Source organism: Lathamus discolor, chromosome 1 (genome assembly GCF_037157495.1).
Source record: "Lathamus discolor isolate bLatDis1 chromosome 1, bLatDis1.hap1, whole genome shotgun sequence".
Lineage (NCBI taxonomy): Eukaryota > Metazoa > Chordata > Aves > Psittaciformes > Psittacidae > Lathamus > Lathamus discolor.
This window is the reverse complement of record NC_088884.1, coordinates 5,439,758-5,456,672: the sequence shown is the minus strand read 5'-3', so window position 1 is coordinate 5,456,672 and position 16,915 is coordinate 5,439,758. Positions and strand designations below refer to the sequence as shown.

The 16,915-nt window shown below is 43.3% G+C and overlaps 1 protein-coding gene across 2 annotated transcripts in view; it reads left to right on the top strand.

Moving 5' to 3' along the window:
* CHCHD3 (coiled-coil-helix-coiled-coil-helix domain containing 3) overlaps positions 1-16,915 on the top strand; it is a 164,494-nt gene that overhangs the window by 14,761 nt on the left and 132,818 nt on the right. For both annotated transcript variants that reach the window (XM_065672742.1, XM_065672693.1), the window contains exon 3: positions 15,524-15,608. In XM_065672742.1, coding sequence (XP_065528814.1) covers positions 15,524-15,608 — 85 coding nt within the window. The remainder of the gene's footprint in view (positions 1-15,523; positions 15,609-16,915) is intronic.

Here is a 16,915-nt window from a genome sequence, read left to right as displayed (position 1 = left end):
TGGCTTTCTGGGCTGCGAGCGCACACTGAAGCCGGCTCATGTTCATTTTCTCATCGACCAGCACCCCCAAGTCCTTCTCTGCAGGGCCGCTCTGAATCTCTTCTCTGCCCAGTCTGTAGCTGTGCCTGGGATTGCTCCGGCCCAGGTGTAGGACCTTGAACTTGGCATGGTTGAGCTTTATAAGGTTGGCATCAGCCCACCTTACAAGCGTGTCAGGGTCCCTCTGGATGGCATCCCTTCCTTCCAGCGTACCAACCAAACCGCACAGCTTGGTGTCATTGACAAACTTGCTGAGGGGGCACTCAATCCCACTGTCCATGTCACTGACAAAGATGTTGAACAAATGACACCTTTGTGGTGCATGTATTTGAAATGTGCACATTGGCTACTTCTAATCTGACTTCTTGTATTCTACCATGAATCAAGTGGGTTGGAAAAGACCTTTAAGCTCATCCAGTCCAGCCGTTCCCCAGCGCTGCCAAGGTGATCACTGCCCCATGGCACTGAGGCCTCGTCTCCACCGTGTGTGAACACTTGCAGGGACGGTGCCTGCAGCCCTGCCCTGGGCAGCCTGTTCCAATGCCTGAGCACCCTCTGGGGCAGGAATTGTTCTTCAGCTCCATCTAAACCTGCCCTGGTGCAGCTTGAGGCTGGTTCCTCTTGTCCCATCCCTTGTTCCTTGGGAGCAGAGCCCAGCCCCTCCTGGCTCCTTCCTCCTGTCAGGCACTTGTAGGGAGCAATAAGCTCCCCCCAGGCCTATTCTTCTTCAGACAAATAACTTTACATGTGTGTTGCTTTGTTACTAATGCTTGACTTCCAGAAGGTTGTCTAGAATAAACATGCTGCTGTATGTGATGTAGGAAACTGGAAACATTATCCTCAAGGCATAAGAAAGTACTTCAGGGTTCTTCTGCGCTTCACTAAGTCAATGAGTCTCATTTACAGCACCTGGTTACAAACCCTCTGTAAATGCTTTTCCGTGTATCCTCCTCCACTCAGCAGTGATGAGACAGAGTGTGCTGTAGTTTGCATCAGAGCTGAATAAACTAATTCTGGAATTACTGTTTTCTCTGCACTGTTACAAAACATCTATGTATCAGCCTGTTGTTAGAACTTGAATATCCAGGAGATTAGATTTGAATGCACCACAACAGCCTTCAAAGATCCACTTATTTGTCACTGCTGGCTTTTTTGTACCTACTTGGAGGTGAAGTGACTGCTGTCAGACTCTGTGCAGAGTTGCAGTGCCCATGTCATTGATAAACGAAATGACTTGATTTGGAGATGGTTACACTTATTTTGTGCTGAATATTTAGCTTCTACTGGAAATTTTTTGCTCCGTTTAAAATTTAGTGCTAAGTTTTTGGGTTGTTTTGAATGTACAATGTAGAAATCTGGCATTTTACTTTATCTTTCCATGCAACTCCAGGTACTGTGAAGTGTGGTTAATGGGGTCAGCAGATATATTGATGTGTGTTATCTCTGGGTGAAACACTTTTGTCTTTCCTTTCATTAACCTTTACCTGTCAAAACACACATCCACTGCTTGCTTTTTCACAGTATTGTTGCATTATGGCCTCTTACATAATTTGTTTTTCTCTTCCCCAGAATAACTTTCCAAGTTCTAAATCAACTTTATCCAGATTAAAGGCACATTTTGCCAGGATAATTCATTTACTTGTTTTCTGATAACTTGCAAATGGGTTGGTGACAATGATATAGTTACAGTGCTCCCTGACCAGCGTTACTTATCACACATTATCTTCATCCTATTGAACTGATTTGGGAGGTGAAAGTAACTACTGATATATCCCACAATGCACTTTGCAATGTACTTTATTGGGACAGTAAGACTGTTGCACTCATAGAAATCTCCCCAAAAGGATGTGTTCAGACTGGATGGGGGAGGCTCCTTCCTGGATCTGCTTCCAGCCCTGTCCAACCTGGCTTAAGCCATCAATGAAGCTGTGGGGTTTGGGAGAGCTTGCGTCAATGAGAAGGGAGGAGATGCTTTGGGGCAATAACTGAAGATAGGCCAGACTAGATTTTGGCAGGCCCTGGAGTTAGTGGTTGTGCTGCTGTTCCTTGGCATGCTTTGTTGGCATGTAGTGCAGTCATTTGCACTGTATCAGAAAGCGACATTATCCCTTATCTTATTACCTATTCCTGTTAGCTTATCCTATCCAGTCACTCATTAGAAGTATTCTTAAGGTAATAAGACCTGTTCCCTATGCTTCGTAGTACATATGTGTAAAAGCACGGCCCCCCACCCCAGAAACAGTTGGCACATGGACATTTGACATTAACATTCAATGCTTAGAGCTAGCTTCTCTGAGCCTGTATTACCTCCAATGGGAAGGTATGTGGAATACCCTCACCAGATGGGCTTTCTGATTCTGAGTGGTGAGCATCTTTAGGAATCTTCTTATTCCTGTCCAAAGCAGCTGCAATCCAGAGCTGTAATTGGGTAAAATGGACTTTTCAGGGCCACTGATAGTGTGCAGTCTCAGCAGGAGAATCCTCTTTAAAGATAATCGTGGTGGATGAACTGAACATCAGAATTGGCTGTTTATGTAGCCTTGCTAGCAGGGAGAGTCCCATTTGGGAGTGCAGGCCTGTGCAATAGCAGTAATTCTTAGCAATTAGTGGTGACTGCTTAATGTAAAACTAAAGAGCTGTTTTAGTTTGTAAACCCTTTTACCCAGCTATTATGTGTTGAGTTTATAAACCCTTTTACCTTGCTATTATGTGTGGAAATATGTGATTACTTCACTGTCCTCTCTAGTGGTGGATGTTAATTGAAATACATGTGGAGAAAGAGAATTCAGGAGTTATTTTGCCCAAGCAAATAAGAGATTCCAGGAAATGTCCCCATCCTGTCAGGTAAACCAGCTTTACAGTAAGCTTATGAACTGTAAAGATGAGGAATGGGGCAACTTCAACTGTCCTGAAAGAACATTGCGTGTTTAATCCTGTTGAAAGCAGAATTTAAATCCTTCTCATCATTGCTTACAATGTATTTATTATTTTAAATGTTGAGTTACAGGATCCTGATGCCTTTATTCACTGTAATCAGCAAGAAAAGCCTTAGTGTGTGTATATTAGGAATTCCTAGCACAGACAGCTGGAGTAGCAAGTCTCTCCACTGTTGTAGTCAGTCATAGAATCATAGAATCATAGAACAGTTAGGGTTGGAAAGGACCTCAAGATCATCCAGTTCCAGCCCCCCTGCCGTGGACAGGGACATCTCACACTAAGCCATCCCACCCAAGGCTTCATCCAACCTGGCCTTGAACACTGCCAGGGGTGGAGCACTCACAACCTCCCTGGGCAACCCATTCCAGTGCCTCACCACCCTAACAGGAAAGAATTTCCTCCTTAGATCCTATCTAAACTTCCCCTGTTTTAAGTTTTAACCCGTTACCCCTTGTCCTGTCACTACAGTCCCTAACGAAGAGTCCCTCCCCAGCATCCCTATATCTAAGGGTATTGTAAAGGTATGTGATAGTTCTGCTTCATTATTACTGTTTCTTCAGTTATTTAAATGGAACAAGACACTAAAATGACTTGTGGCCAAATACCTGCTGAAGCAACTTATTTCATAGCATAGAACCCCAGGTTGGGAAGGACCTCACCTGCTGTAATCTTTAGAGGCAAAGCATGATCTAGACTAGATGTCCTAACACCCTGTCCTAGCTGAATCTTAATGGTGTCTAATGCTAGGAAATCCCTAGGGAGATGATTCCAGTGGATGATTGTTCTCATCAAGCTGTGGCTGCCTCATCCCTGGCAGTGTTCAAGGCCAGTCTTGGAGCAAGCTGCTGTAGTGGAAGGTGTCCCTGCCCATGCCAGGGGGTTGGAACTGGAGGAGCTTTAAGGTCCTTTCCAACTCAACCCATTCCATGATTCTGTGATATTGTATGAGGATTTGTAGGAGAAGCGCTCTTATTTATTTCTTGTTGAGCCACCAGTGACTGGAATTGCTAGCTGTGCAGGCTTTTGGGTGCAGCAGGGTGGCCTTCTCTGGCATTGAGCTTTGCTCCTATGTCCTTCCTTTTTATTTGCTACCACTTTCTTCTGTGCTCCATTTCTCCTTTGTATCTTGGTTAACAAGATCTAATTTTAAGTTTAGCCTCAGGATTTTCTATTTATTAATTTCCTTTCTGTGGCTTGTGTACATCCATTTCTTTACTTGATATTTCTGCTTGCTTATCAGAACATAACCTTGGCCATGCTGGGGAGTAATGAAATGAGCTATTCTTGTTAAATACAGCTGGTAAGCAGAGGCAGATAGAACCCAATTCAAAGAATCCCAGGGGAAGGCCTTGTAATCCTGCTTTCCCTTCATTTTTTCGAGCCCCCTCATAAGTTTGTTGTTGGGATTTACTGCTAAAGCTACAGCAATAACAGGATACTGAAAAAAGAACGTTCCAAATAGAAGATGAACTAACTTTGCTTTGTTATTTCGAGCTCATGCAACATCTTGTGACTAATTTAAATGAGTATAAATTGATTAATTCCCACATTTACATTGTAAAATAGAGAATGTAATGTATGCAAGTGCCTTTGGAAACTAAAATATGAAATATTGTTATATTATGCACATTTAATGGCATTGTTTCCATATTTCATTATCCTTTGAGCTGCTTCAAGTATTGCTGTACATGACCAATACTGAACAGTTCATAGAGCTTTGTCCTTGGAGGTGTGTTTTGTGTTTGCACTGACTCCATGGTGGTAGGAAGCACCTCTAAGTGTGAATTTCAATGGGAGAGTTGCTGTGTGTGATGATGGTTGAATTTTTATGAGTCTGAAACTAGAGTTTATTCTTCTGAAAATAATAATTATATTTTAAGAACCTAAGCAGTTTAAATGGTGACCCTGCCTTGATTTGTGGCTCATAATAAACTTGGTAAATGAAGACTTTTCTCTCAGCTTGTCATTATAGAAGTGGGCTTGTTCAACCTGGAGAAGAGAAGGCTCTAGGGAGGCCTTAGAGCAGCTCCCAGTGCCTAAAGGGGCTGCAAGAAACCTGGTTAGGGGCCTTGGACAAGGGCCTGTAGGGACAGGCCAAGGGGAATGGCTTGAACCTGCCCGAGGGGAGACTGAAATGAGCTCTTAGGCAGAAGCTCTTCCCTGTGAGGGTGCTGAGGCACTGGCACAGGGTGCCCAGGGAAGCTGTGGCTGCCCCATCCCTGGCAGTGTTCAAGGCCAGGTTGGACACAGGGGCTTGGAGCAAGCTGCTCCAGTGGAAGGTGTCCCTGCCCGGACACCTTGGGCTTGGAACTGGATGAGCTTTATGGGTCCTTCCAACCCAAACCATTATATGATATATGTAATAAAGTCACTCATGACAGTGACTATTCTGGCACATGTAGACACTTGTTTCTGATAGTTCAGTTGTACATACACCAGTGAACTCCCTTTGGGTTTCCAGGGGATTCCTCTCCTCTTGAGAGAGGCAGGGAAAGAAACAGATACTTTGGTCTTTAAAGCAAGTAACTTATTTCTGGATTTTATCTTTAGTGCTGGTGGGATGAAGGCATGATTCATTATTTTTTCCATCGAGTGCAAAGGCTAATTTGGACTTATCTGAGGGTTGAAGACCAGATACAACAGTCTGAAAATCATTACGTTCTGTTCTAATCTTTTATGCCAGGGATACTGATGTACAGTCACAGCACTTCCTTGTTTCCTTTTCTGTGCTGCTACCTGCAAATCAGGCTCTTTGAAAGATAAGAATGAAGGAAGGAAAAGTATATTTAATGGTGTCATTGGTGTACCACCTAATTTCAGCACCCTAAATACATTTGCTGTGGTTTTAATCCACACTGAAATCAAACAGTTTGATTTCAGAACTGGAAGTCTTCTGTTATCTTTCGTGTGCAGAGAATATTTATATGGCTTTCTTAAAAGCTTGTGTTTTAGGTGTCCAGGATAAGAGTTCCTTGCCAGTGTTACTGGTACACAGAGCTAACTGAAGTCCTTGATTCTACCAGTGAATTTTGTGCTCATAAAAGTTACCTGATTGACAGCTCTGAGCTGGAGCTTTGAGTCCACACAGGTAGCATGGGTAGGTGCAGATGGACTCTCTTGCATTGATTTACCAGGGCATGTTAACCTACACCACAAGCAACCTATTTCAGGGGTGAAAGGAGTTTTGTTGCCATGGTTAGCTGCTTGGGATAACTTAGAGACAACATTTTCTTGTTGTTTAATGGAATAAGAAAAAAAAAGTATATACTTAATTTCCTGGTCTAGAGGAAATTATTGTGTGGTACTATTTAGTTGGCTACTTTCTAAATGAAGATTAATGAATTTTATATTTTGTCTCTTCTCTGCTGTTCAACTTAAATGGCCACTGATGCTGATGGGTTTTGTGTGATGTATGGTCCAAACTGGAGTGCTTATTATATAGAATGAGTAAACTGAGGGTATTTGTATATTATGCATTTTAAATTGCAGTGTGGGTGGTCAGAGTGTGTTAACTATGGAAGGACCCATAATGTGTTCATGAGCCCATGGCTTGATGTTGTGGAGGTACCAGGTTGCTGACACATGCTTCCTGATTCAATATTTATGACTGTTAATGTGCAGTTTGGAATTTGCTTGTGACATCTTCATTAGCTTTAATGTCTCCAAAGCCGCAGTTGCCCTGTTGGCTTCTGAGGCAGATGATGGGTTTGGAGACAGCCCGAAGGTACATTGTCCCAAGTGAGCTGGTTAATGTTCATGCTTAATGTGCACAGGGACAGGAGAACTGCCTGGTTGTATCAGATCGATGGTTTGAATGCCCTGATGCTCTGTTGTCAATACCAGATGCTACAGAGGTGAATGCAAGGAATTCTGCAGTAAATAATCAGGAAATAGTTTTTCCAGCAAGAAAGAAATCTTCATCTTCAGTTCTGGGCCCCTCACTACAAGAGAGACATTGAGGTGCTGGAGCAGGGACAGAGAAGGGCGATGGAGCTGGTGCAGTGCCTGGAGCCCAAGTGTGATGGGGAACGGCTGAGGGACCTGGGGGGTTCAGATGGAGAAGAGAAGGCTCAGGGGGGACCTGATGGCTCCCTACAAGTGCCTGCCAGGAGGATGGAGCCAGGAGGGGCTGGGCTCTGCTCCCAAGGAACAAGGAATGGGACAAGAGGAAATGGCCTCAAGCTGCACCAGGGCAGGTTCAGATGGAGCTGAGGAGCAATTCCTGCCCCAGAGGGTGCTCAGGCATTGGAACAGGCTGCCCAGGGCAGGGCTGCAGGCACCGTCCCTGCAAGTGTTCACACACCGTGGAGACGAGGCCTTAGTGCCGCGGGTCAGTGGTGGCCTTGGCAGTGCTGGGGAAGGGATGGACTGGATGAGCTTAAAGGGCTTTTCCAACCCAGCTGATTCATTGCCTCTATGTTTCTGGCATTAGCTGGTACATAGCTTGAAAATGTGTTTTCTAGGTAATGTAGCCTGTTGGTGTTCTTTTGTGCTCTGTCCCACACCCCCCACAGGGCTCTTGATTTTGCTCTTCTTGATGTCAGGAAAGATTTCGACAATAGATTGGCCCCTGTGCGTGTCAAATATTAGGAAAATAAGAGTGCGTTAAAAGCTGCACTCTCAGCTTGGTTGTGAGTTTCCGTAAGTGTGCGTCGCAAAAATGAGCGGAAGCCCAAGGCTGCCTATGTTATGTTACGTTCTGTACCTTCTCTCCTGTGTTGAGCCATTTCAGGTTTTCTTTCCATTATTCTTGTGTGGTTTCCCAAAGGGAGAGTTGTGTGGTAGTGGACATTCACCAGTTGCCTTCTGATAACTTCTAAGTTTATGAATCTGTTTCGGCCAAATCTAAGGGAGGGCTGAAAGGCTCAAGGCCCTGATGTTTCTAGAGGTTTCGATAAAACAAAGGCAGGTAGAAAAGAGATATTAAGGTTAAAGCCTTTATGGAGACAAGGTCTAAAGCTGCCTGGGCTCTTCTGCTGAAGGCTTATCACTCTGCACATAGAATTATAGAATGGTCTGGGTTGGAATGGGCCTTAATATCCTCCAGTTCCCAACCCCTGCTATGGGCAGGAATGCCTCACTGTAGACCATGTTGCCCAAGGCTCTGTCCAGCCTGGCCTTGAACACTGTCAGCGATGGAGCGTTTATCACTTCTTTGGGCAACCTGTTTGGGTGAAGCAACTGCAGCCTGTGCTGTGCATTGCCAAGCCAGGAGGCAGGAGAGATGAAGTTTGAACACTGGAGAGGTGCTCAGGGAAGACGCAGGGACAAGAGAGATCAGCTTGACTTAAAGTCAAGGTCAGAGAAGCATGCGGTGGGGATCTGTGACGAGCCAGCTGAGCTTAGTGCTTCTAATGCAAAAACCCGAACTGACACCTCTCACTTTTCCTGTGCTTTGTTTCAAATATTATGTTTTTCTTTCCCATTTGCCTTAAAAGAAAGAAGATGTTAACTTAAGCTATGGGACAAAACAGTTTGGAGAACTTCTCAAAGTGATCTTTGTGTTAAGTCCATAAGTTTTGGTGGAAATGAAATAGATCCCAGCAAAGCTTATCCTTGGCTTTGTGTGGAAAGCCTGATAAAACACTGTGCTTGAAGTGTGCAGGTGCATCATTTTATATCTATTTTCGTGTTCTTTCTCTCTCATTATGTATTTAATACTTAATATTGGACCTTCTCTTTCCTTTCTACTTTCTTCCTTCTCATGCCAGGCTGGCCATTAAACAAACGTCCTTTGTGCAGTGCTCAGGACTTACATGTGATTATGGTTGATTTAAAAACCAAGCAGAGTGTAAGATAAGATAAAATCATAGTTCGCTTTCCAGTGCGTGTGGCTATTCATTTGTCAGCACTGAATTTGTATACCATTGTGCTGCTCAGCTTGTCTGGCCTTATTTTCTCCCTTTTTGAGTTTTCCAGTCTTGATTAAAATGATTTTAGGCTATTCATGTGCAAAGTTTAGTCTCAGTTTAGCTATCCCATTTCTAGTGCTTTCTGTCCTCTATTTTGTCTCAGCCCGTTTTTAATCCATGATAGTAAATTGGCACTCGTTTTAGAACTACCCTTTCCTAACAGCCTGTACTCAGTGGCAGTGAAAGAGATGAACCAAACTGCAAATGTATCGTCTTGGTTTTTTGTCTTGTTGATGCATTCAGACACTTAGTTGAAGGCTGTGCAGTTGGTTTTCTGTCTCTCATCCCTGTGTTAGTCCCCTGGGTTGCATCCAAGCCATGTACTTGGTTGTCGTCATCGTACGATCCCAGACTGGTTTGTGTTGGTAGGGACCTTAATGCTCATCCAGCCCCAACCCCTGCCATGGGCAGGGACCCCTTCCACTGGAGCAGCTTGCTCCAAGCCCCAGTGTCCAACCTGGCCTTGAGCACTGCCAGGGATGGGGCAGCCACAGCTTCTCTGGGCACCCTGTGCCAGCGCCTCAGCACCCTCCCAGGGAAGAGCTTCTGCCTAAGAGCTCATCTCAGTCCCCCCTCGGGCAGGTTAAAGCCATTCCCCTTGGCCTGTCCCTACAGGCCCTTGTCCAAGGCCCCTCTCCAGGTTTCTTACAGTCCCCATGTCCTTCCTTATGATGTGTTTATTTGAAAGCAGAAGTAGCCAGTGCAGCTCCACAGCACTGCAGAGATCCTTGGGTCAAGGAGTCATCATCTGAAACTTGAGAGGCTGATGGACCTAGAGCTGTTAGGTTCGGAAGTACCCTTCCAGCAGGAAGACAATAAACAAGAGGCATCCATTGAACCAAGGGTGCTTTTAACCTGTAAGGAGGAGCTTTTTCAGCATCAGGTCAGTCAGATGACACACATTGCCTGGAGGGCTTTTGCTGCATCTATCCTTCCAGGTGTTTTTTGTGTCAGTAAAGTTTTCTCTCTTTAAGGAGGATGTTTGAGTGGCCTGGAGGTCTTATCGGTGATGCTGGCATGGCCTCTAAGAAGCTGCTCTCTGAAAGATGTTCTGTTCACTGGACATTTTCAATAGCAAAGCTGGATAAAAAGGAAAAGGAGAAATGGTTTAGTCTTCTTTTTTCCTTTTTGTAAATGAATTTGCTGACAATTTAGCAAAGTAATTTCTAAAAGATGCTTGACTGTATCTAACTGAAGTGTCTCTTCATTAACAGCTTAATGCACCTGCCCTTTTGAGAAGAGTTGGTGAAGGTGCCTGATAATAAATGCAGTTTCCATTAATGATTTTTGAATATGTGATCCTAATGGGCAGGTTCCAGCTCTGCAGGTTAGAGGCTGCTTGATGAACTTGTCCATGTTGTATTCCTGATTCCTCAGAGTAACCTTTTTGAGGCTGCAGGTGTCTCCTTTACCTAACAAGTGTTGATAAAGCTTTGGGTGCCACCTTCTTGCTGCAATCTTAGTCTCATGCTGAATGTTTCTATACAGCAACTGTTTTAGTGGGAGGAAGAAGGGCTGGAGCAGCTCTGCTCTGGAGCCAGGCTGAGAGAGCTGGGCTGGGGCAGCCTGGAGAAAAGAAGGCTCCTGAAGGGGAGACCTGAGAGCAGCTCCAGTGCCTAAAGGGGCTGCAGGAAACCTGGAGAGGGGCTTTGGACAAGGGCCTGTAGGGACAGGCCAAGGGGAATGGCTTTAACCTGCCCGAGGGGAGACTGAGATGAGCTCTTAGGCAGAAGCTCTTCCCTGTGAGGGTGCTGAGGCGCTGGCACAGGGTGCCCAGAGAAGCTGTGGCTGTCCCATCCCTGGCAGTGCTCAAGGCCAGGTTGGACACAGGGGCTTGGAGCAAGCTGCTCTAGTGGCAGGGGTCCCTGCCTGTGGCAGGGGTTGGAACTGGATGGGCTTTAAGGTCTCTTCCAACCCAAACCAGTCCGGGATTCTATGAAATGTTATTATTTTATTAGTATTTATGCTGTAATATTAAACGTAAATGACTATCTTTTAAACTTCTCCAGAGGAGTAGGTGGACAAATAAGAAATGTCAGGTTATTGCATCCCGGAGGCCATCAAAATGGCAAAGTGTCCTTACCTGTTGATCCTCACTGCTTGGTCTCTGAAGATCCAGACAGGAGTTTCATGGGTTTTATCATGTAGTGGTATTCTGTGTCTGCAGTGGTGTTAAATGGAGCAGTCTTGTCACTCTCCAGCATTCTACAACCTGCTGCTAGGTCTGAGCATGGTAATGAGCCCTCTGTCCCTGCAGCTGGTGGTACTCCATTGCCATTACCCTGAGGAGAATACTGCTCATCAGACACCTATCAGCATCCTCCGTTCACATGCTAAGAGGACAGAGAAGAGCTATTTCTGGCTATAACACTGTGGCATTTTAGGCATAGTTCCTATTACAGATCATCTATCTGCATTGTCTTGTGATTGGAATGCTGGAGCTGCATTAATTTTGTGCTCTTGGCAGAACATTAAGAGAGCACTGGGCTGCAAGTGTGACCTTCCTAAATAGAATTAGTTGAAAATCTTCCTGATGTGTCAGCTCTGGGATACATTTACTATGAAGCTGACACTGATTTCAGTATCCTGAAGAACTTAAAATACTCAAGTGTGTGGTGGTGGGAATGGCTATGTAATTTTTGGCAGCGGCCCTATACTTATGTATGAGTCATGCTTATTCTGGCAGTGTTGCAGCCACCAGGTTCTAATACTCCAATAGTTTAATGGTCAGCTGCCTGTTTTTAATCTATAGTCTGAGCAGAGATTGCTAACAGAGAGAAATCTTACTACTTTTATTTAAAACCAGTTCCTTTTTCTGATCCTTTTTCTAATAAATGAGCTTTTCTCATTTTAAATGCTGATTCTTCCCCCAGAACCAAACCCCTTCTACTTGTAGAACTGCAATTTTTCACTGAAACATCATAAAGCTCCCATTTGCCAGCTACCCAATGATACCTTACAATAATGCTGGTGAATGATCTATAGCTCTGCTTTTATTCCCTATTAGTATTTGCCTGATCGATGGCTAACCTGATTGATTAAGGTCAAGTGTCTCTATTGGCTGATGCCTGAATCTTTTCTCATTATAATTCAAAATGTTTTATGGTCTGTTAGGCTTCTTGTACTCATTTTTGCACAGCAGAAAGATGAACTTCGTGATGTCGATGCCTTGAACAATACACTTATGCAAGTTTTGGTACTCCAAGGTCCAGTATTAAAGGACATGAAATATTATAGAATCCCAGACTGGTTTGTGTTGGGAGGGACCTTAAAGCTCCTCCAGTTCCAACCCCTGCCACGGGCAGGGACACCTTCCACTAGAGCAGCTTGCTCCAAGCCCCTGTGTCCAACCTGGCCTTGAACACTGCCAGGGATGGGGCAGCCACAGCTTCTCTGGGCACCCTGTGCCAGCGCCTCAGCATCCTCACAGGGAATAACTTCTTCCCTACATCTAACCTGAACTTCCCCTGTTTCAGTTAAATCCATTACCTCTTGTCCTATCACTACAATCCCTTATTGAGGTATTTGGGTTGAACTGCAGTAAGAAACACTTGATCTCAGGCTTTCAGATTGTTCTGTGAATAAGCTAACTGTGGTGTTGAATCAATTCTTTGCTTTTATGACAGCTTAATCATTTCTGAGTGTGCTAATGCAGAACCTTGACACTTAGGCTTGTGATGCTTACTGAGGTATGGGGAGATGAATGTGTGCTGCAGTACAGAAACAGGATCCATGTGATAGCCTGATGTTTTGCTGACCTTTTTTCTGCTCTGATGATACCGTTTGAACTGAGTAGCTGATCTTTGGAAACATAGCTCCATGTCCTCTCAAACAGAGTATCCTCACATAGCCTCGGAGCAGGGAATAATGGAGAAGTGTTAATAGTTAGTAGAGATAGTCCCAAAAAAATGGGGTTTTGTGTTTTCACCTGGTGTTTGTGATCATAATCTGTTAAAGATTCATACTTACCTCTGAATTTTCACATATATTAACCTATTTTTGGCTGGGTTCTCACTTGCTATTCACAAGTGATCCCCCACCATTCCCCAAGGCAACTCTTTCTGTCATCTAAGCATTGGCTGCATCTGCCAGATGGATATCGATTCATTCTACTTGACTTAAGATGTTTATAACTGAATTACTTGGCCAAGACTCCCATATAGTTGATGAAGCTGCTTCATTCATTCATAAAATTCACTATTTCATAAGTCTGCATTAGGATGAGAAGAATTGAACACTGGAATCTATTAACTCTAATGGGAACATGGGCTAATGATGTCGGATAATATTTGTGGATAAAGCCAACTCCTGGAGCAGAGGTCATTTCATCTCTCTCGTTTTTAAAACCTGATTGCTGCAACAATTGGTTCCAAAAGGGGGTCCTACAATCTGTCCGTTGTGCTTTCTAATCACTAGCTCTCTAAGACACTTTAGCTGTATTTGTCCAAGAAAAAGGAAATGAATGGTTTATCCGCTGAAATTCGATGGTACCTTGGTGTTTGGAGCTTTTCACTGAAGTAAACACGATACGTGGACTCAAACCTGTCCATCTTGGGAGGATCTAAATTCCAGATGTTCTACTTTCTGGGCAGATACTGTAACTATCAGCTTGGTACAAAAAGGAGGTGATGGCTTTTGCCCGTCAGCCCCAGTATCTCTGCAGGTTTCCAACTGGTAACAGTTGTTGAATGCTGTCTCTATGCATAAATACTTTATACAAATGTAATCTCTGAGGGGACTACTTGTATTGCAATTGCTTCATGTTACAGTGCTTGAAAAAGTAGTTATCTGGTTTCTGGTTACCTAAGGAAGTGGTTTTGTTACTGGTTCTGAAGGCAGGTGAGAGTTATATTGCCCTGAATTCACAATCTGTATCACACTCAAGTGTGTCACTCAAGCATTTTAGAGTGAGATGACATGTTTTAGCAGTAGGACCTTGAGGTCAGCCCATGTGAACCTCATGGAGTTAAACAAGGCCAAGTCCAAGGTTCTACACCTGGGTAGGGGAAAACCCCAGCACAAACAAAGGCTGGGGGAGACTGGACTGAGAGCAGCCCTGAGGAGAAGGATTTGGGGGTGTTGGTTGATGAGAAGTTCCCCATGACCCAGCTTCAGTGTGCACTTAAGCCCAGAACCCTGCCGTGTGCTGGGCTGCACCCCCAGAGTGTGAGCAGCAGCTCAGGGAGGGGATCCTGCCCCTCTGCTGTGCTCTGGGGAGACCCCCCCTGCAGCCCTGATCCAGCTCTGGGGCAGCAGCACAAGAGGGACGTGGAGCTGTTGGAGCGAGGGCAGAGGAGGCCATGGAGCTGCTGCGAGGGCTGGAGCAGCTCTGCTCTGGAGCCAGGCTGAGAGAGCTGGGCTGGGGCAGCCTGGAGAAGAGAAGGCTCCTGAAGGGGAGACCTGAGAGCAGCTCCAGTGCCTGAAGGGGCTGCAGGAAAGCTGGAGAGGGGCTTGGGACAAGGGCCTGTAGGGATATAGGACCTGGGGGAATGATGGAGGTTCATGCCTTTCCAGTGTAGTTTGCATAACTTATGGCTATCAAGCTATTATATGTTCACAATTGGAAAATGTTATTCTTTCTTACTAGATGACTGAGTTTTTTTTTTTATTTACTTAAGTTTAATTTAATTTTAATTAAGTTTAATTTTTTTAATTAAGTTGGGTCACTTAATATTTGATAGAGATAAAACATCTCCCAAGTTTTTTTTTGTTGGCTTTTTCTTAGGTTGAAACAACTTTTCACAATGTTTTCTTCTGAGAATCTATGGAAACTTTAATTGCCACAGCTTCTTTTAAAGGAAATAACAACAACCTACTACTGATCTCTTTGGCTCAGGAATAGGCAATTGCTTATGGATGTAGAGACAGTGAATACTGAATGGCATCAGTGTAGTATCTTGTGTGACTGAGCCCTTGAATATCAAAGAGTTGGGAATGGACTTGGTTTGTGTTTCAAAACCTTGTTGAACTGACTGTGGTAGCTTTACAGATGTCTTTCAAGTGCATAGGGCTAGTGGCTCTCATACTTTCCTACTTCTATGTTGATAAGTTTGTTCATACACTTGAAGTTGCTTCTCTTTGAGTTCTTAACCAGCCTTTCAGCTGGTTCATCTGACATCATCTAAGTGAAAAAAAGATTCCTTTCATGTCTGCTTGTTTAAACCAGATTGGGAGAATTTGAGGCAAAATCTCTTTCTAACAGGAAGTATGGATAGCTAGGATGTAAATACTTTGTTGGGTAAAATAAACATCTAAAAGTACTTGATTAACTGCCCAGGAAGATGTTTCTCTTGGTTCCATATGAATAAAACCCAGAGTCTTATGACTTTACTATTTAGGTCTCAGTTGCATCCTCCCCAGTTTTACTTTATAAAGGCATATTTAATAAGAACAATGTATTTAACATGTACTGCATGGTTTTTAGTGTTCGAAAGATTCTGCTGAGAGGAAAGTTGGTAAATAAGAGTGGTTTTTAAAGGCTGTCTAGTGTATCTAAAGTTTGAAAGATGGTTAAACCACAAAAAAGCATTGCAACTGCTTTAGAAAGAAGAAAACATAGCACTGTATTATGCTGTTTTTTCTGTAATTAGAAGTATGTTGTGTTAACATTTCTCTTCATTTTCTTTTAATTGTAGTTACTGATGAGCAACTTAAGAAGAGAATAGCTGAAGAACTGGCATTAGAACGAGCCAGGAGAGACTCTGAAGCTCAAAAGAGAAGGTTGGTTTGTTAATCACAATCTTGAACACAAATGTATACTCAATGCTTTTATTACTGTCATTTATTTACTTACTGTAACTAATTGAATTCTGTGCCCTAAGACAAAATGGTAGGTAAGACCTTTGGCTAATATAGCAGGTTTTGATATTAAATACACGTTAAAACAACAAATTAACTGAAGTTTCCTTGTAAGAGCTAATACAAAATGTGGCTTTATATCCCTTTTGACCTCATGCGCCCGACTCTTTTTGCAGTCTCTCAAACTCAATCTCTGATTTTCTTTGGAGTCCAAATGCTCACTTTGTGATATAGAGATGGAAATATCTTGAGAGCAATGCAGAGGTGGGTTACCTGTAACCCATCTGTGTGATCAAAAGGTATATCCTAACAGCAATAGAAACTGTAGTTCTTTCTGTGAATTCTAAGTATTTCTGTGAGCTGCAGTATGTTTTGAACTGCTTTGTAGTGCTTTGAAGATAGAAGGTATTGAATTAAAACAGTTTACTAGTAGAAAACTCTTTCAGTATCTTCCTGTATATTGAAACAGGACTTTCTTAAGCGTGTTTTCTCCAAGGTTATGTGAAACACTGGTTAGGGTCATACAGAACGCAGTGGCAGATTTTGGATGCAGCAGTTCAGAAGCATATTCTGCAATATCTGCTATGGTACTGTGGCTTTATTAGCAATGGAAAAAATCCTGTCGGAATCTGGAATTGGGTTGGCTGCGCAATGAACTAACTTGTGAGTTCATTTGTACTTTATTGCACTGATTTTTCCTATATAGATGATTACACACTGAATATAAATATTAACCTCCACATTGTCCTCTGTTCTGAGAATGGGAAGAAAGGCTCATTATGATGGATTAAAGAAATGAGGTTGTAATTAGTACTATTTAAACTGTCTGCATATATCTCAGTTGTTTCCTACACATCATTATATTCCTGTTTAATTGAGTTAGGTTGATGGAGTCTATAATTAGATAGGACTATATAAATGTCCCAGAAAAAAAAAAATCAGGCTTCTTTTTGAGTCAGCAATAAGGGAAATCAATATGTTACAGTGAAATCTGTCCTCTTTTGAACTGGGCTTTGACAGGAAAACTTGGGTTAGATATAAGTTTTGTGTTGACTGCTCAAGAGTTGAGCAAAATGTGATTATGACATGGAAATGTTTTGTTTTGTAACTCCAGTATTTTGCCACTTGACTCCTTTCAGTAACTTCCATTAAGTATTCAATAATGCAGGTTTCATGGGTAGTGCATTGGGCTGTGAAAGGTAAGGAGCAGACTGGCTTGTCATATTCCT